Below are 21,743 nucleotides of genomic sequence, written 5' to 3'. Positions count from 1 at the left end.
CTTGCCGTTTTAAAAGGTAAGTGTTTTTCTTTTCTTTTGGCGATACATAGCTATCAAATTCTATCGATAATGTCAATAGTCTTGACAAAAATGAAATCGAAAGACGTGAAGGACGTCGGTTAAACTGGACGTCAAAGACGATCATTCATTACAAATTCGACGCTCGCTGGTACTCCGTGGTAAACATATTTTACGTACTGGATGTCAAAGATGACCAATCGTTATTTACATTAATTAAGACATTCATAACACTAAAAAGCGACTTACGCTGTCACTCCGTTGTGAACATGTCCTGGTTAACCATGGGGGTTGTGTAGTTCCATGTATGGTTATCCAACTAACCCGTACAGAGGAGTCTTGGGGATTATCGTAATTTTGCTATCGTAGGCCAGTTAGAATTCCTACATGAAACTCAGTGCATACTTAAACCTAGGGAAGAGGATTATCTAATTTCCCAGACTCCCGTCGGCTGTATAATCATGGCCCTGGCGGTTACTCATCTGCCCTCGCAGACTACAAGCGGATAAATCAGTTGTGCCATCTTGAGAATGCATGCGTCAGACTTTAAACCGAATGATTAATATCAAAAGCGTCCCGCGCAATCTAGTGTCAAAGAACGACAGTTCTGTTGGTCCATATCTCCCACAACTGTGCCATGTGCAAAACAGGAATATGAAATGTAGTGTATAATTTCTTGTAATTTTCTATCTCCTTTGGGCCTGTTGGGAGAGGTTTGTCCTCGTTTCTGCTGAGTTCTGATGCTATGAATCCTTTTTGGTTTTTCAAGAGAACTTTAGCCTTCATACTGCACATTCCAATGTAAACATCAGACCAAGGAAACAAGGGCGTTTCCATCGCCGCTTTGTACACTTTCTTCGCTACGTCCATGGAGAATATGTACGCGGGTCCAGTGAAAAATGGCGGGAATTTTTTGGAGGGCCACAGGTGTTTCGGGGTGTAGAACTTCCCCCACTTGCTCTTCGGATCTCGCACAATGGCGTGCGAATGGAGATCACCCATAGTGAAGCGCTTTTTTGGTGCCTCTCGTAAAACTTGCGATATCTTTGGCGCGTTTATCAAGACGTCGTCGTCGATTTTCATAACGTACGCCGCACGACTGCAGAAGTTCGTGGCCCACTTCAGTCCCATCACTGTCTTGAGGGTCATGTTTAGGTAGTCGTCGATGAAGTCCTCCTGGACAATGTCACCAAATAAAGTGGACTCATCGTTGATTCGAGACTGCATGACGGTGTCATCCACGGCTCCTAGCGAGAAGATGAGTCGCATCGACTGGTTGTTGAGCTCGAGAAGTGGCCAAGACGGCTGTCTGCCGAAAGTATTCCGAATAAGATTCCTGTTAAGGAAGTGATCCGGGGCAGAATTGACGAAGATCAGTAGGAGCAAGTGGTCCGTCTCCGAATCGAGACTTTCGCACTTCTTCGTCGGATTTAACATATAGGTGTAGTTGTGGGGATCGACACGGCGTATCCATCCTTCTACGCCGCGTTGGATCCGGGCGATGTTGGCGCGATGATTCGTATCGGACTTGTGACGCAGACATTCGGGCCCCGGGTCGACCAGCGTCGCGTTGACATCTCGCTTGTAGACAGTCACACCGCTCCGGATTATTCGATCTCGCAAGAAACAGAGCACTAAGAGGCAGAAGGTGATATGGAATACGATTCGCCTCGTGGTCTTCATGGTTTATCGGACTTCCTTCAGTACTAGTGAAACTTCATCGCCGAGCAACGTCTTCGTAATGCGAGGCTCCCAACCTCAACAAATACTGATGAGACACTGTGCAGCTTCAGTATTTGGCTTATACAGCTAGTAACATGTGCATTCAGTTTCCACTTTCCCCCTTTCCAGCGTCTGAGCACTCTTACACTAACTAATTATGGGAGCGCAGCTCACTTCCGACCCAGAGCTTGGGGAAGGGACTCTACAGGATGACGCACTTAGCGCCACATCATGTCGTATTTTCTCGGAACGGTGAAAACGAGGCAATTTAAGAGAGACAAGTGCAGCAGAGAAGGGTGCAGTTTGCAGGATTTCCTAAGCAACAGGCGAAATTGACTTTACCCCCTCACCCTGCACATTGTTATAATGGAAACAAGTTCGACGGCATGTTAGACGCAGCTCTCAACAAGTTGTTTTAGAGTATCTATCCTGGTTTAAGAATAGATAATCCTCAAAGTTCATGAGTTCATTAGGAATGGAGGGGGAAAGACTTGATATGTGACATAGATGTAAAAGGGGAAGATTTAATTGTGATGTTAGCTTCTCCATGGCGTTGGGTATGTTTTAAAATGAAAGGATCAAATAGGAAGAAAGTGATAGTTGAATTATGAAAAGGGGGAAGGATAAAACACGTTCTCTGTCTGTATCTTTGTTGTATTATGCTATAAATGAAGAGTTAAAAGGTGCATTAACTCAATGGCCAAGTCGACTTGAAGTAGAATAGAAAGCAAACAAAGAGACATTAATGACAGTTCAGTAAAATCGGACAAAAAGTAAGATCGTTCTGGAGTTTAGAAATCCAGCATTCTGTCGCACAACAGTAACATCTTTGACTATCATCCGAAGCCTCCAAACTCTCCCATGTGCATGCTGTTACACAGATGGATTATAGCAAAATGTGACACAACATTCGCTCATATGACAATAATATTGCTTCGGTCTTAATTTCTCCAATGACTTAGGATAAAGCGGAGGATTATGATTATGATAAGGTTTAAATGGGTTTAGTTTGATGTGTGAATTAGGATTATGGTTAGGGTTATGTTTGTGGGTAGAATGTATGCCTCGTTTAACGTGCAGATATTTCATGGGAGCAATTTGTCAAAGAAGCAAATGTCACGGAAACTTCAAGACAACTCTTCACGGATGACTGTTTCCTTGTTTCAACTCTTGAATGTGATTGAGGCCAATTGAGACCATTATATTAGTCGGCAAAATACAGCACAAAACTACATCACACAGGCATCTACGATACAAGTCAGGCAGCCTTGAAAGCATCTCGTGCTTGTATTAGGATGCCTATACCTGAAAATATATACTGTACTTTACAATCTCAACATATATCTAAAGCATCTCTTCGTGATATCTAGTAAATGATCCGGACACCATTGCACGAACATAGCACACACATATTACGTATGATGGATAGACGAAAGAGAGGTAGAAAAAAAAAGAAGTGTAAAGAAAAATAACATGTCTTCTCAGTCACAGAGACATGAAATTTCTTTTTCTTGAATTCACGTCGCAGCATGAATTGATAATTCATTTACGTATTTGATAGAATTATATACTTTTTCATATATACTCATCTGTTCATATTATCTAATGTTATTACTTTAGTCATCAATATTTAACTTATTTGTTTTGTTTAGTCAGTTAGTAGCTATCTATTGCTTTTTTATTCATGCATTTATTTTATTTCATACTTTCTTATCTTCTTTGTTTTGTTTTGTTGTTCTTTTGTTTGTTTGTTTCTTGCAAACGCACTGGCGACTCATAAGTCAAATCTCATAAAAATGTAAATGAAACTTGATGACTTTGACTGACATTGCTATCGCGGGAGAGCATTTGAAAACTGTGTATACCTCTCCTCTAATCTTTGTTTTTCCATCCGATTCTGATGAATATTTTACTATCATGTTTTGTGTGTGATTTAATGCAGCCAGTCTAAACATGAATTGGATTCGTACTTTCATTGCGACACTAACCTAAACTGACCTGCTGAAGAATTAAAACAATTTGAGCTAATGAACACACATTCGCGTATAGAATTGAACATTCGTTGACGAAGTCACCAATATGAACTGAACGCAACCCTACAGTCCTGCGCGCGTTTTGAAAACAAGGCAATTTATCAACAACGTTCATCGGGTCTACGGACCCTTCCCCTGACCTTAACCATAGTCCTAATCCTGAACCATATCCTAACCCTAACCCAAAGTCTAACCATAAACCCTTGACCCTAACCCTAATCTTGAACCGAATTTACTCTCATCTTATTACTAACCAATATTTAGCCATGATACAACTTTTACTATCGGCTGCTGCCGTGAGATGGCGGTACAACGCGGTACAACAAAACACAACACATCGCAACGCATTATCACAGACTGCGTGAATTGTGTGTATCACATGCCGGCGTGGCGGTCTTGGATCCCCTCCGCGATAATTCCTGACATGACGTATGTCCTGTTTAAACAAACTCCTGTGAGTTCGAATAATCTCCAGCGGTCATGTTATGTAAAATGGTTCCCTAAAAACACCACGAGGGTCGTCCGTATTCAAGTTTATTAAGCTCTAGATAACAACAACAACAACAACAGCAACAACAACAATGATAATGATAGTACTTAGTAGTAATGATAATAACAAAAATAATAGCAATAATAATAAAAATAGTAATATAACTATGATAACAATATTGTTATTTTAATGATAATAGTAATAACAATAATAGTAAAAAAACCTTTATAGAGCGCTTAATACTGACGTTTCTAAGCGCATCAATACAGAAAAAAAAAATCATTTGAAATACAACATTATGTACAACAATATATAACAACAACAAAAAGAACAGGAATGTTTGTAAGAGCATTACTTTTTTATTGCTACAATTCTTTCTTTTTGGGGAATACTCTTGCTATATGCTTGTTTGTGTATAAAGGAACAGTAGGGAGCGTTTTCATTTTTAGTTTTCTTCACTAGATGGAATAACCAAGGACAAATATTTGATTATTGTACTTTACGTTTTACGAACAGTCTCCCGTTGCGCAGAATATGTATACAATGTATAACGTGTTATGTAGATCCAATGTAACTCTTTAGCCTGTGAATTTTTCGTAAGGTAGTCAGAGTAAAAACACAACGTTTATTAAATATACGAAAAAAAAAACAACACACACACACACACACACACACACACACACAGAGAATACATGTATGTCGCAATACTGCTATTAAACGTGAGACCTCAATGGCGTTTACACGGAGAGACGCGTGGGAGCCGAGAACATTACCAGCCAGGAATGCCCGACTGTTATCTGCATGCGCCTTTGAAGAAATGATCCAAGAACAGTTGCAGTACGTCATCTTTACTTTGAAAAGACAAACTTTCAGTTAGTGAACTCTGTAGTGGTACATATAGGTTCCTATATATTGATTATATTCGTTTTGTTGTTTCAATGTAGGACCTACAGGGTATTAAAAAAAGAAAATATGAGGCAAATTATTCCCCCCGCACGCATAGGTGAAAAATAAAATACACCTTTTTTTGAATGAAATTTTACATGATACCCAGATAAAGTATTGAAGAATCATCACTTTTGATACTTCAAAGTCCTGTATGAAATACATGTCATCAACGAAGTCATTACGTAGTTTGTTCAACAGTCTTGTGGCTCTTACGGGTCGTAGATCGTCAATGGGTCAAGCAAACGCAGGGCATGAGAAAGTATTTCGTTTCTCACGTATTCTAACCATTATCAATGCATAGTATAATAACTGTGTGCAGTCATGTGCGCACCGTGCCCTTTCGTCCTGTTTCGGTGTACACTCAAGTGTTTTCTAATGGAACAATACAGAGCGCGTGTGAACTTGCAGACTATGTGCAGCTTTAAATGGTGCAGACAATGAGTGCATGTACGTGAAAAGAGAACGTTGCACAGTATTCGAACAGTCCTTGGCGTGCGCGTTAAAAACATCGGTGAGACGCCACGAATCTCTCCATGCGAACGTTCTGGGTCTTTTGTTTGCCTAAGGTGCGACGCTTTCTTTGCCAAGTACAACTTTCTGAAGGGGATGTTATCAGACAATCAGATAGAAAGAGATAATCAGAGATAGAAGAACGAGAAGGAGAGAGCAAGCAATGTAGGTCACAGAGATATGGTTGGCGAAAAGTGGAACGGCAAGAACTATTTGCTCAAATTCGTTGGTAGGGGACATTGAGGGACAGTGATCATTGTTCTGACTCTTTGTAACTACGCTTTGACTGGCACGTCCAATGAATAGGTCCCCTGTAGATAACTCATTCAAGATGAACGGTAATTCACCTCATAATCAAAGTAAGTGGGTGGAATAATGGCAATCTCAGTTACACAATAATTTGTGTGTGTGTGTGTGTGTGTGTGTGTGTGTATGTACAGATAGGGGTGGGGGAGGAAACAGGAAGGGAGGGAACTGGTGGGGGTGGTCATAGGGACTCAGGAAGGGATATGAGTTAGTAGGTGGGCGGGTATTGGTTGTTAAATAATATGGTTCCATTATTTATTACTGTATAATTTTGCTGCATAATTCATTTGGATGATTATTAAGATTAATGCTTGAAGAATTGAATTATCACTGTTAAATTTGAGCAATTTTTTTGAGAGCATAGGGGAAGTGACTGTATGTAAATTGATAATGGTTTATGAAAATGTAATTTTTGTTATGTCATTATGTACAGCAATAGCAAAATTTGCTATTATGATCACAAATGTATATTTTTGTCATTTCAATTGTAGCAAATGAATATTGTTACTTTTTTCTATTACTTTGAATGGAACAGAATAAACATCGTTGAAAAAAAAATGAAGCCACATCCTTGTTTATATAACTTCAGTATCACACATTGTTTGTTGCTACACACATACATTGTGTTTGTCTGTTTGTGTGTGTGTGTGTGTGAAGCCACATCCTTGTTTATATAACTCAGTATCACACGTATTTGTTATTACACACATAATCACACACACACACATACACACACACGCACACGCTTCTGTAATGAGTTAATGATCGTTATCCATTATGCCATTCAAATAATTCAAATGTAATGTCATAAACTATTATTGTTGTACAAAGTAACAAAATAATCACATATTTTGGGCACAAGTAACAAAAGTATACCCTCCGAATGTACTTTTCACAGATGCAGAAATTACAACTTGAACACACACACACACACACACACACACACACACACACGCAAACACAAAACAGATATTGCCCCGTCGCCATATCTGAACTCTATTTATTGGTGCGGTCTTCCCACAAACCACTGGTCCTTGGCTTATTTGAGATCTGGGTGTAACCACACATCGCATCAAACCCACCAGTTCGGCGCACGGCCTTAGTTACCTTCTTACGTTTGCATTGAAACCAACATGTTTTCTAATTCGTGTGTAAGGGGGGTGATGATAATATTTGTACGAAAATCAGTTCAATATGCTAACTCATTATGATAGTGCCACACTGAATGTTTTCACAATTCATAAGTGTCAAATTTTTAGAAAAGTTTTCCAGTCGCATTTATGTTCTGAAGACACATATCCGCTATCTGCTAGGTACCCTAGAGAAGGGCTTGGAGGAACCTTGGTGGAAATGAACTGTGGCAGACTCATTATGTGACTGATAGATATGTTCCATTATTATCTTTTCCCCTTCAATGAATGTTTCTGTTTGTGCTGTTGACATGGTGACCGCTCACGGGCCCATCCCCGTCTTTCGTGAAGAGGAATGGCGGATATAATATACAATGGAATGAGAATAATTCCCACACTTTGTCACAATGAGAATCTAAATGTTTGTAACATTATGCTTTCTTTTTTTTTCTCTCTCTCTCTCTCTGGGTCATGCGCTGAGTGACTACCTGGAAAAGTTACTGCTGACGTCACAAAACTGAGATTGCATTAATCTCTACTGAGAATCTCCTTGTCTGGTTAGAGGTATGACAATAAGTATTATAGTCCGTGGGCCAGGCCAGATATTGGTACCACCTGAAGTGGCAAAACCTTTTTGGTGTCATTTTGTTTGTCGGGCATAGATATGCTTGTCAAGCTATGATAGCATTTCCAAATGAGTGGCTTAGTCATAATAAATGAATTTTTAACCAATTTGGTCTCGTTTTTATATCCCTATACTTCTGAATCGAAACTAACCGCTATACAAAGAGACCAAATTGGTTAAAAAATCATTTATTATGACTAAGCTACTCATTTGGACATGCTATCATAGCTTGATAAGCATATCTGTGCCCGACAAACAAACTGACACCAAAAAGGTTTTGCCACCTCAGGTGGTACCAACAACCCATTTTTCGGGTCTTGGCCCATGGACTATTATACTTAATAACTTGCCCCCTACGAGTTTTTTCAGTTCCTACAGGCTATGTAAAGAGTCTACCATATTCCCTCGGATAATTATGATAGTCAATTTCATTAGAACTCAGGCGAAAATGAATGCAAATTATTACCATTATTATTATTATTACAATTATTATTATTATTATTATTATTATTATTATTATTATTATTATTATCATTATTATCATCATCATTATTATAATTATTGTTATTATTATTCTCATTATTACTTCATTTCATTTTTTCAGGATGGCCCCATCAGAAATCAAGTACTGTTTTCCAGGAGGCCCTGTAAACACATGATGACAATCACAACAAATGACATTAACATAACTCAATACCTCAAACAGAACAGCATTTCATGAAAATGAGAAAAATGAGGAATGAGACTGAAAGTAACAGTTTGCAACCAGGATTGAACAAAAAAGAATCCAACTTAATAACTTAGTTTATAAGAAATGGACCCCCATAGTTAGTGTGAATATAATTATCATATTTATCAAAATATACGTGCCTGAAAATATAACACAACCATTACATTTTTTTATTGATATACTAAATCAATAACTATTGCCTATACTAAACTCTTGATTCACTTATACATTATTATGTTCTATACTTCAAAATTCAACGTCCATTTATAACAAAGTCAATAATGAACAACATTAATAATTATACAATACTCAACAATATGCAACTCTGTTTCTTCTACTGCCCTTAACCACAAAATAAATCAGCATCCAGCAAAAAAAGAATTAAAAAAAAAATGACAGAAGTCATTACCCAGAACACCATTTCAAATACTGAGAATAAAATGCGTTCTAACTCTGGGCGTTTCGCACTGGGGGGTGGCAGGCTATTCCACAGTAGAGCACCTTCAACTGAAAGGGCACGTTTACCACATTCTGTTTTTACTCTTGGAATGATAACACCAAAATTCTCGGAACTTCGTGTTCTATATCCATGGGTGCGGATGGATAATGTGAATATGTCACACAAATGAGATCATAAACACGCCCAATCAAAGTCCTTCCATATTTTATAATAGGCAACATACACGTCAATTGCATATCACTGTTATGGTATTTGTGACATCGAAAATATAAAAAAAATGATACCTTCATTTAATGTATGAAGTGGGGGAGGGGAATACATTGTTAGAATGGTTGAGTCATTGTGACAATCAGTATGTTCGTGATGGTCTCATTCGCTCAGGATTGACCGTCCACTGTTAACGCTGGTACTATCATTAAAGTATCACCTATGCCTTGTGCACACTTTTAGTGTTTTGCGTTATTGTGCAGTGGGTAATGCCGTGTCAGGGGATCCATGGCAGGTGGTACAAAATCACTCTTTGCTGTAATATAATGCTCCGGGCCACTATGTGAAATTGAAGTCAAGTCCCCCCATGTACAACTTGATATTGATAGGCGTAGCGAAGCCAAACAACAGAATTATAGACGCTTCATCATAATAGTCTATCAAACAAGAAAGTCATACTATCCTATTAACGGTTTTTCGCACAATCATAATGCAGTGATATAGAACATCATAATATGCGAACGACTGAATGCGATGAGATGATGATAGTATATGATGATAAAATCCATTTGACACCAAAGAGCAAACAAGATGTGTGTCTGATTTGTGTAGAATTTAATATTTTCTCTGGCAGGAACCATTAAATTCTGATGGCTGCAATTCAACCCAACTGATAGCATTTTGTTTGATTTGACTTAATTTCATTTAAGTTACCTTTCCAAGTAATACCAAATTATTCATTTCATTTCAATGCAATTCATTCTCAATTCATTTTCATCAACAAATGTAATGCATAATACAAATAATTATAGTACAGGGAAAACAATGCACACTTTGCAAATAGAAGCCAAAATAAACCAGAACTATTACTCAATGTGATTAATACCCCAACCCAACTAGTCCATGGGCCAAGACCCGAAAAATGTGTTATTGGTACCACCTGAGGTGGCAAAACCATTTTGGTGTCATTTTGTTTGTCGGGCATAGATATGCTTATCAAGCTATGATAGCATTTCCAAATGAGTAGCGTAGTCATAATAAATGAATTTTTAACCAATTTGGCCTCGTTTCGTTTTTATATCCCTATACTTCTGAATCGAAACTAACCGCTATACAAAGAAGATCACTGTCTTCCGTGTATGCACAGGTGTTCTGTTGTAAACGCGGTGCTCTTGGTCTTTATTCAAGGCAGCGAAGGGAATATCCAAAGGGTTATGATGTCTATAGCTGTCACGCGGTGCGCTTAGTCTTTATCTAGACCAATGTACTGTTATCATATCTAAAGTTCCTAATAAAAGGGATTATCTATATTTTTTATACTACCCTCTCAGCAAATACATCAGTTTTAAACAAAAATCATTCTGTGCATTTACAATATTATTCATCATAATGTATTGTAGTGTACCGGTACATTGTTTTTGCATTATCTCTCATTGTTGGATGGAAATAAAGCGACATTGGCGTGGTATTAATAATAATGATAATAATAAGGTCTTATTTATCCAGGGTAGCCTCTTCAGTGTTGCCACTGCTCTACCAGAGGGGCCCTGCCATTATTATTACCCAGGTACCCATTTATACACCTGGGTCGAGAGGGACATTGTGGGTAAAAACATCTTGTCCAAGGACCTAAGCACTGGGCGGGAATCGAACTCGGGTCCTCCGACTGGGAGTCGAGAATCTTATCCACTATGCCACAGCGCACCCACAATTAGTGTTTTCACCGTAGCGTTTTCACCGGAAAATGATAAATAATTGAAAAATACGGAAAAATTCACGAGGAATTGCTTTTTTAGGTTGTTTTTTAGATAAAAGGATATACACTGTATCATAAGCTTTGGATATTCAATTCGCCGTCTTGAATAAAGACTAAGTGCTGTGGACATCGTAACCTTTGGATATTCCCTTCACTGCCTTGAAAAAGACTAAGCGCACCGCGTTTACAACAGAACACCTGTGAACATACAGCAGACAGTCCTCTTATTTGTATAGCGCTTAGTTTCGATTCAGAAGTATAGGGATATAACAACGAGACCAAATTGGTTAAAAATTCATTTATTATGACTAAGCTACTCATTTGGAAATGCTATCACAGCTTGATAAGCATATCTATGCCCGGCAAACAACGTGACACCAAAAAGGTTTTGCCACCTCTGGTGGTACCAATATCTGGCCTGGCCCATGGACTAAACACCGAGGGAGTTAGCTTAACTAGCAATGATTACTTTGCATGCTTTTTATTTAAAAACAGAAACAATTACCATGACAATGTATTGTTTAACATTGAATACATTATTGTAAATGTATATTTTGCTCTCTGATAGTCACATGTGCCATATCTCATGTCAAGTGCTCACAACCTGAGTGAGTAAAGTAAATAAATCCGCAATTTTTTATGATTTTCTTTAAAAAACAAATGCTCAAAAGCTGCGGGAGTTAGGTGAATTCACAATACTATTATATGATTTTCATTCAAAATATGCTGTTGCCATGGTCAACACAGTTTCCTGTGCACAGCTACAATGGTAGTAATATGTGCCAAATTTGAAGCCAAATGCAAAAAAAAAATAAAAAAAATAAAAAAAATAAATAAATGAGAGATAGCTGAATTCCAAATTTTTATGATTTCCAATCAAAATATACTGTTACCATGGCAACACATTGTTCAACAATAACGGAAGGATAAATTTGCACATGTATGTACTATAGCAGTCACATGTGCCAAATTTCAAGCCAAATGCTCAAAGACTGAGGGAGTAAACTGAATCCACAGTCTTTTTTTAATAATTTTCATTGAAAATATGCTGTTACCATGGGAACACATTGTTCAACAATGACGGAAGAATAAATTTGCACATGTCTGTACTATAGCAGTTACATGTGCCCAATTCACAATATTTTTGTATGCTTTTTAGTGAAAAATGCTGTTACCATGGCAACGCATTGTTCAACAATGACAAAAGATTAAGTTTGCATATCTACGTACTATAGAATGAATGAATGAATTTATTATCCAATGCAATAACAATCATTGTACATGTTTAAAGTAGTATCAGTTACATAAAAAAGCGAGGATAATAGGAACCAGAAAATAGCATGAATGCTAGTCAAGTCTGGCCCCTTACAGGCCCCTTTATGCAGTTATACAGTATAATTATTTCTTAGTTTATTACCGTTCAGTAATGTGTTACGATTACCAATTATCAATAACTCTAGTACTAATGAAAGGAAAAAATATCTGATTAAATGAACAGTTTGTGACGTAATGAATCTACTGATAATCTGTAATCCATGTATATCAAAAACATAAACAATGTCTATACTCAAAGACTGAAGGAGTTAGTTAAATCCACAATATTATTGTATCGTTTTTAGTGAAAAAATGTTGTTACCATGGCAACGCATTGTTCGACATCGACAGAAGATGTGTTCTGCACATCTACATGCTGTAGTGGTCACATGTGCCAAAATTCAAGTCAAATACTCAAAAACAGGGAGTTAGGTCAATCCACATATTTTTGTATGATTGGTATAAAAAACTGCTGTTGCCGTGGCAAATAGATAAAAGAGGCATCCTACACATTACATTCATCATTTGTCCCAAAATTCAATTAAATTGCTATAAAACTAAGAGAGTAGTTCGATCCACAACATTTTGCAAGATTTTTTTTTCATTTGCCGTTTTGCCGTTGCCATGGCAACGCGTTATGCAATACTAACGAAAAAGGTGTCTTGCACATCTACCTTTGATAGCGGTCCCATATGCCAAATTTGGGGTCAATTGCTCAAAAAATAGGAGAGGAGTTTGATCCAAAAGATTTTGCAACGAACGGACCGACCGACCGACCTACCCACCGACCCACCGCCCGACCGCCCGACCGCCCGACCGCCCGACCGCCCGACCGCCCGACCGACCGACCCACCGACCGACCCACCGCCCGACCCACCGACCGGCCACCCGACCTCAGAGTGATTCCTGTATACCCCCATACACACTATGTGTGGGTAGAGGTATAATGAGGCAATGGAAAAGTCAGTTATCTACTGAGAAGCAAAGCTTGTAAAACATAAATCACTCGAAAGAAAAACAAATGCAAAAAACATTTATTGATATATCCAAATTTATACAAATATGTACCGTTGAAGCATCTGTACATCTATACATATTTATGATTCTATGATGATATAAAACATTCATAAACAATACTTGTAATTAAGTACAGTAAGATACAAACATAGAATAAATAATGATAATATTTTCATGGTACGGATAATACCACGAAAATATGGTGACGAAACACAAAGAAAAGAAAAGAAAATACATGCATGAAGAGAAGACGCAATATTGCAACAAGAACAAGAACAAAATGACACTACAGCACAACCAGGAACGTGGAGAAGAGAGAAGGTGGAAGAGAAGCAGAGAAAAGGGAAGAGAGGTCTGTGAAGGCACCACTCCATCGCCATGACAGGTAAAAGTACAGAAGTTGCTACATAAACAATCTAATTATCCAAGTATTATGTTTTTTTTTTCAGATTGTGTCTAAATGCAATAAACGTTAAAGAAGCTTTTAAGTTGTTATCTAGGCTATTCCAAAATCTAGGTCCAGTATAAGCAAAATGAGTTTACGTACAGTTATAACAGGGGAGATGGAATTCATTGGATCGTCTTGATAGCTGTGTATGTGACTATTTCGACGATATAAATCATCGTATATTTTAGGTAAATTGTTGCAATTATAATTAAACATAAACTGACCAAGCTGAATTACAAAGTAACACTGATGATTTGTACAAGCAGGTGAAATGGCATATATACGGATATAGTACAACGAAGTAAATACAAATGGGTACATTAAACAATCGCATAAAATTATGACTTAGTCTACATATGGACACCTGCACATACAGTATAGATTAAAACATTTTTTTAGAAGAAATAGGGGAAAAACTTCAACATTTTACGATTATTTCAAGGACTATCTTAAACTCAGTTTGCAAGCATATTTCCCAAGTTCAGCAATGATATCAATTAACAAAAAAATTGTATTGATTTCGTATGACGAAAACTCATATCTACTTAATCATTCTGTCCTAAGGATTTCTGGATGTCAAAGTAACGATTATTTTTTGCATCAATTCGACAAACAAATCTGTAACAAATCTGTTTGGGCCTGATTAAGGTGTCGTTTTTTTATCGAAGACCAGTATTTAACATATTACCTGGAAGATACTTTCATGATTTCCAATGGAGCTGATTATTCTTTGCGAGCACGAGTGACCACAATTTGATTGTTATCCCCGCACAATGCACTTTGTCTTGAGGTATGATTTTGACAGAAAAGGGAAATTCGAAAGGGTTGGAGAACGTGATCATGGCGAGAAGTAATTGTTTATTGAGCCGATTTTTATTTGACAAGAGAATGACGGATCTGGCACCGTACATTGATAAAATTTGCATTCCGACACTTCTATGGGTCCACCCATCTCCTCAACCCATTTACAAAGGAAGGGAAAAGACGAAATAAATGAATGGGACACTGCATTTGACTTACTTGATGCCGAGGTGACAACTATATGCGCCATGATGCTACAAGATTTCCTATTTCTGCTATCATGATCAGCGCAAATGATTATACTACTCCTTATCTTGCATCCTACCCCTCCGAAGGTGCCGCGCAACTGGTATCCAAAAATGACAAAGTTTGTAATCGAATGTCATCGATGGATTTATTGGAATTATAGGCAAGTGACAACGCAGGACTTTTGGAAAGCGCTCTAGGAAAGAAATGATGCTCGTGACAAACAGTGGAACTTTGTTGGTGTTTTTATTTTTTCAGCAGTGGAAGGTTTTTCCTTACCTGAAGTGAAGTGAACCAGTGATGGAGGTTATTTTCTTTGGATATCTCTTCCTAACCGTTTTCAGTTTCATCCTACAAGGCGTCCACTGCGGTAAGATCCGTAAAGATTTGTCAGTCAACGTGGGTTATGCAGGCCTATGCACCTACATTATCTTCTCTCTGTGTACATCAGTTCTCTCGCACTCAATCTCAGTGGAAATCGCAGCAATTTGCAAGACCTAAGCGTTCGGTCCACGATGGATATATAATCATCACAGTTTTCAAAACCTGATGGCATAAATATCCCCAAAACAAACGTTAAGAGAATAATGCAAACGCATTCAAAGAGATCATTTTCCATCGTTCTCTCATTGTTCGGAATAAATGTGCGTGCTTGATATCTGTTGCTTGGTGCCTTCATTTCGCAAAACATGACACCTTCTCTCGCAAGGAAGGATTGTGTAAAATTTTAATTTTTCGTAGTGTTGGAAACAGGATAATTGTTCTTATAAGGTGTACATTAATTGCCATATGCTGATCAGTTAAAATGATATTAGATCAAATCTTACTGGAAATAGGAAATGAAGTTATACGATTTTTTCAATAAATGATTCCAAACCATTTGAAAATAAAATAGAGTATTGGCAAACATTCATCCAGAGTAATTTTCGAATATGTCAACCCGAGAAAAAAATATGCTTGTTTCATACATCTTATTAATCGAATCCCCTTGTACACTTGTGGATTACAGTTATTATACCTACAGTTCTCACGCTGAAAAAGTGGCATATCGATGTAACATCAAACATCAATGTTATTGGGGAAACAAGCTATTGGAGAAGTCGCGTAAACGGAAAGCCTCAACTCAATATCTCTCTGAGGTTGGGATCATTAGGGTACAAGGTACAGAGTTATTGGTATGACAGTTATGGGAACAACATTCCCCATGTCCGTCATCTCTACAAATTTATTACTGATCAAAGAAAGTGTGGAATCACGATGTTCTTACTGGGGTTCTTTCAATTTTTTTTTTTTTTTTTATCAAGTACTTGCAAATAATGATTCATGAATATAGCCTAGATATCGATGCCAATGTCAGTTTGTTCGTATGACATCATACAATTACGATATGCTACCGATATCAGTATTCAAACCTTATACGATATCACTACATTACTGTCAAGTTAGTATTTCTGCAGATGAACTTTCTTGGTCATGTGTCGTGTGTTATTTGTGAAAATGTACAATGTTCCTGATTACATCGTTCCTGATTTCATGAAATCCTAATTACACTTGTTTTTGTATATTATCATTATTATATATCATATTATCATTCCTGCTGCAAATTTTGAAGAATTGGTGAGTAATCGATTTTTTTTTTTTGTGATTGCTAGCGTGCTTCTATCCCCAGGAGCATATGAAATATATGAAATTGGCCTGGGGTGTTTCATAAAGCTGTTCGTAAAGTTACGAACAACTTACGAGCGACTAGTGATCAGTTCTGATGTGCTATACTTATCAGAATGTCCATAATTCAGCACAAGAACTGATCACCAGTCACTCGTAGGTCGTTCGTAACTTTACGAACAGCTTTATGAAACACCCCCAGGACTTGCTCAGGATCATCGTAAAAGACGGTACTGACATGTATAACAAAAAGGATTTTTTTTTCTTTCCCCCCAATTCTACGTGAATATTTCGAATATCAAAACTTAAATGATTCTTCCCTGTATATTTTGCTAGTCTCTTAAACTCTACTTACAAGTTGTATGGCTTTTCTTGTAAACGATTGTGAAAGATATGCTCAGTTGCACTAGTGTATTTCTCATTATTATTTCTCCTGTGACATTTTGAAAGTATACGTTGATTCAACACTCTCAAAATGCTACGGTATATACCAAGATCAATGCGTCGGTTGAGAGTTGTAAGGGCGTTAAGTTTGCACTAAAGCCATAGTGTTTAAGGCACCTTAATGCCCTTATCATTCTCACCTGACGAATGTATCCATTTCCATGTTAATCTTCATTTCGTCTGCAATCATCTCTTTTTATTTCAAATACAGACTGCAATGTATCCGGCCTCACATTGGATTCACGTCTCACTATCACTCCGGATACAACCACGTATTCCTCTAATGAGATCGTCTCTGTACAATGCCCGTCACCATACACGTCCAACCTGAATTCGTTCAACTTGTGCCTTGGAACGAACTTCCTTGTCGATCTTGAGAGCTACACCTGTTCAGGTATAGATTTTTATGTCAAATTGGTAAACGCCAACATTTCATTCCATTTCAGTCCGTTCCAATCTTGTTTGAAATCTAAAACCCATCAGAACTTCTTTAAGAGAACCCGTTGAGGACGAGTCCCGAGTATACTCGGGCAGGTGTCTATGGGAAATGCGTGTTGTAGCAAAATCAGTAAGTCCTCAACGGGTTAAGCATTTGTTAAAGCAAACGTGTCGAGCGAAAATATCCAACTTCCACTGAAGGCAGAGCTTTAAAGAAGTGTCAATCTCTAATAAAACGAAATATTTTTGTCCTGCGACAGGCAAAGTTTAGGACATTTTTAATTTAACTTTAACACTTATGTCCCAATTGACATCAGTAACAAAGAGTGCCAATCAGATCCTTATCAATTACGTCCATGGTGCAAAACCTTTCTCGTTCCAGAAATTAGATGTTGAGGGACATATGCCTACTAATTTTCGAGATCTGAATGCAACATTAACAATAACTCAAGCCACTCGAATATTGATAGTGAACATTGTTCATCGCATCATTGATAACTCAATTCATGATAACCAAGGGCGTTTTCACCACAACTACTGCAAGTGCTCATATCCTATTCCATCTAGCCGGCTGCGAGGCAGAGGCATGGCCAGACGTGACGGTCACAGTGGACTCCGGGAGTTACGACGCTGATTATGCGGTGTACGACCACAACACGGTGCTCACCTTCACTTGCGCTGTGGGGACACTAGAGGGTCCCGACACTACCTCCTGCATGAATGGTTCATGGGTCCCTCTGGCCAGCTCAGTCCTGTGCAATGGTAGATAAAAAGAATACTTGATCCTCTTCACTATTACCATTATATAATTTTTTAAGGTGTGAGACATTCTATTTAATATTCTCCTGTATTCGGATTTTCAGTTATTTCTCATTTTTCTGTCACGTGACATCACGTGATTATAATCAAGATTTTTGGTGAACTCTGTTTTCTTATAGTATCTTTTAATTAGTTTCTGTGTGTTTTCTAAGCCAATCGCATTTCATTTTTCTTTTTGGGCTGCGATGAGTTAATCTACAAAAGAAAACTCATTTCAAACTCATTTGAATATTTACATTTGTGTACAGTTCAATCTGTAGTTAGTCAACTTTAACCATTTTATGCATACTACATACTTGCCAAAAGGACCGAGGCAACGTAAATGCGTGATGACTCGTGTTGATATATCAATTATGACGCCAAATCATCATTATGTGACATAGAATATAGAAATATGTGTCATATGTTTTATAATTGCTCTGTTTGTTTTTTAAGTTACTTGGATCCGCCGGTAAAATGTTTTTATATCAAGATTCTGTCGATGACATCAATAATAAATACCTGCTTTATACTAATTTGATGAACAAATGGCATTAAAATGCAACTCGTCATGAAATGAGCATAATTTGCTTGTCCCATGCATTTGATTATCACGCAGGATATCATAAATCAAAACAAGTCAACATACGTGTGTTTGCATTGCATCGGTACTTTAACGCGCCATCGGAACCTTACAGGGTTCTCTTTTTGACGATATAGAAATTATTATGATAACATGATAGCGAAATAATACTGCATTTGACCAAAAACAAGACCCCGTCACACAGTTATGCATATATGAAAAACTATAATGTTGCAAGACAGTGATGTCGAACTCTACATTTAGTGTATCCTTCAATTTTTCCTCAGAGCACTGATAATTGAATACGTTTTGGTTGAAACTACTTATATTTGCATTAAATTTGTTAATTAATGTTTTATCGCACAAAAAACTATTGCGTGCTTAAGATCAGTTGTAATGTCCATATATTGTGTTCTGTTCTCTAGAAGAATGTAAAAGTTGAAATATATCAAATTGCATTGAATTTAACGTAGTAGTAATACGATGCTCTAGTCTTCTACGTTTTCAGAATTACATAGGTCTTACAAGGCGAGTGATAGGGGGGCTATCATACAAAATTAGAAAAAGAACTTGAAATAAAAAAAAAATAGGACATCATGATATTACGGATTTCACGAACTCAATTATAGAGAATAACTTTGAACGTTTTTGTTCAATTAGCGCTCACTATAGTTACATTAATTGCAATGAAAATTCCACCACTAAGTGTTTGTCTATTCTGATGTTTAGCTGTAACATATATCATATGTGATGATTTCAAAGCCATTAGAATAATCGAGTGTATTTTGTCAAACTTTTGAAAGATAACGGATGAGACTTAAGCAAAAAATCCCTGCTCCCTTTATGAGCAGTAGTCGTATTCGTTTGGCTCATGACGTCGTAAATAACTGTATATATATATATATATATATATATATATATAAAGAAAACTGATGTCGCATGCTGCAATCGTAATCGTCAAATATTTTCTTGTGCATCCGCAGCGCAGTGTGACTCACCCGACAACGCGTCGCCACAGGGGACGTACGACCACGGCACCGTGGTCACCTTCACGTGCATGTACTCGGCGGATTCTTTTCCACTTTCAACATGTTCTGACGGGGAGTGGGACAAAACAATTACATGTCCGGGTAAGTGTAGATTGACAGGTTTCTACAAAAAAAAGAAAGAAAAAAAACTACCACGGCACAAAAACAAACCGTCAAAAAGAAGAAGAAGAAGAAAGCACACAGACGTACACACAAACGCACAGCAAACGAACATACGAACAAACCCTATTAAACCCGCCCATAAACTTCGCTTTAGTCTTACCTATATGTCTGTATATATACAACAACTGCGATTGATAACAACTTTAAAGTATAGGACCTACCTATAACACATTCAAACATACCACCTCAGCTCACTCTGAAATCAAACGATTTCCAAACAACCAGGGACTGAATTTGTTATCTTTTAAACTTTTCCGACTCGGTATGTTGATTTGGGTATGACCCACATGTAAACTTAAGCAGGAAAAAGGGTGCCTTATATATATATATATATATATATATATATATATATATATATATATATATATATAAACGAAAGTAAGAAGGCGGTATCGACGTTGCTTAATCCTCACAAGTGATTTTACTCAAGCTTTCGGGCTTCCTGCCCTTTGTCAAGACTGGGGACAAGATACAAAACATGGATATCATATACACAAATAGAAAATAATAATGATGATCAAAACAATAGCGGAACTGATAACTACAGTGAAGGAGGCAGAGACGGCAGGGAATAATTACACAGGTGGGGGTGAATATATGCATCAATCTTGCATAATATAACATGCAGATTATATACAATCACAAACAAGCATACAAAATATAAGCATTTACAAATACAGTGTACGTATGACTAAACATCTGCACACACACAATGGATACGGATGTGTGCGCACAATCACACATGTGAAACTCCTCGCGTATGTCAAAGCAGGCAACCACATAAACAATAACGGCAATTAATGAAATCATAATAGTAATTAAATCAAGGAGTGTATGTATGAATAAGCGGAACATAGGTACACACAAAAAGAGCACATGAGAAGCGTTCTTAACCGGGAATGAGTGTATAATAATGTGTTTGACAACATTCAGGGTTACAGGATCTATAAACGTACGGTGTGAGGTGCACACTTCACATTTGGCCCGGTTACATGCCAGCAGTCAATTTGCATCCGGTTGTGGGGAACCGGAACATGTGTGTTTGTGCGCACACATCCGTATCCATTGTGTGTGTGCAGATGTTTAGTCATACGTACACTGTATTTGTAAATGCCTATATTTTGTATGCTTGTTTGTGATTGTATATCTGCAAGTTATATTATGCAAGATTGATGCATATATACACTCCCACCTGTGTAATTATTCCCTGCCGTCACATTATTATACACTCATTCCCGGCTAAGAACGCTACTTATGTGCTCTTTTTGTGTGTACCTATGTTCCGCTTATTCATACATACGCTCCTTGATTTAATACTATTATGATTTCATTAATTGCCGTTATTGTTTATGTGGTTGCCTGCTTTGATATACGCGAGGAGTTTCACATGTGTGATTGTGCGCACACATCCGTATCCATTGTGTGTGTGCAGATGTTTAGTCATACGTACACTGTATTTGTAAATGCTTATATTTTGTATGCGTGTTTGTGATTGTATATCTGCAAGTTATATTATGCAAGATTGATGCATATATATACTCCCACCTGTGTAATTATTCCCTGCCGTCTCTGCCTCCTTCACTGTAGTTATCAGTTCCGCTATTGTTTTGATCATCATTATTATTTTCTATTTGTGTATATGATATCCATGTTTTGCATATTGTCTCCAGTCTTGACAAAGGGCAGGAAGCCCGAAAGCTTGAGTAAAATCACTTGTGAGGATTAAGCAACGTCTACCGCATTCTTACTTTCGTTTACATACACACTCCAAAAAGATGCGACGACCCAGGGGTTCATCATTAGCTGAAGACACACGACTCACATATATATATATATATATATA

At 37.5% G+C, this 21,743-nt stretch overlaps 1 protein-coding gene across 1 annotated transcript; it reads right to left on the bottom strand.

Moving 5' to 3' along the window:
- Window positions 1-609: 609 nt before the first annotated feature.
- Window positions 610-1,701, bottom strand: LOC139738338 (beta-1,3-galactosyltransferase 1-like). Its single transcript, XM_071648977.1, has one exon. The coding sequence runs from the start codon at window positions 1,699-1,701 to the stop codon at window positions 610-612; it is 1,092 nt and encodes a 363-aa protein (XP_071505078.1).
- Window positions 1,702-21,743: the final 20,042 nt, after the last annotated feature.

The sequence above is a fragment of the Diadema antillarum genome, unplaced genomic scaffold (genome assembly GCF_040938485.1).
Source record: "Diadema antillarum isolate AM-2024a unplaced genomic scaffold, OU_Dant_1.0 seq00000735_RagTag, whole genome shotgun sequence".
Taxonomy (NCBI): Eukaryota; Metazoa; Echinodermata; class Echinoidea; order Diadematoida; family Diadematidae; genus Diadema; species Diadema antillarum.
Note: the sequence above shows the minus strand (reverse complement) of the source record. Positions and strands in the feature narration are given on the sequence as shown.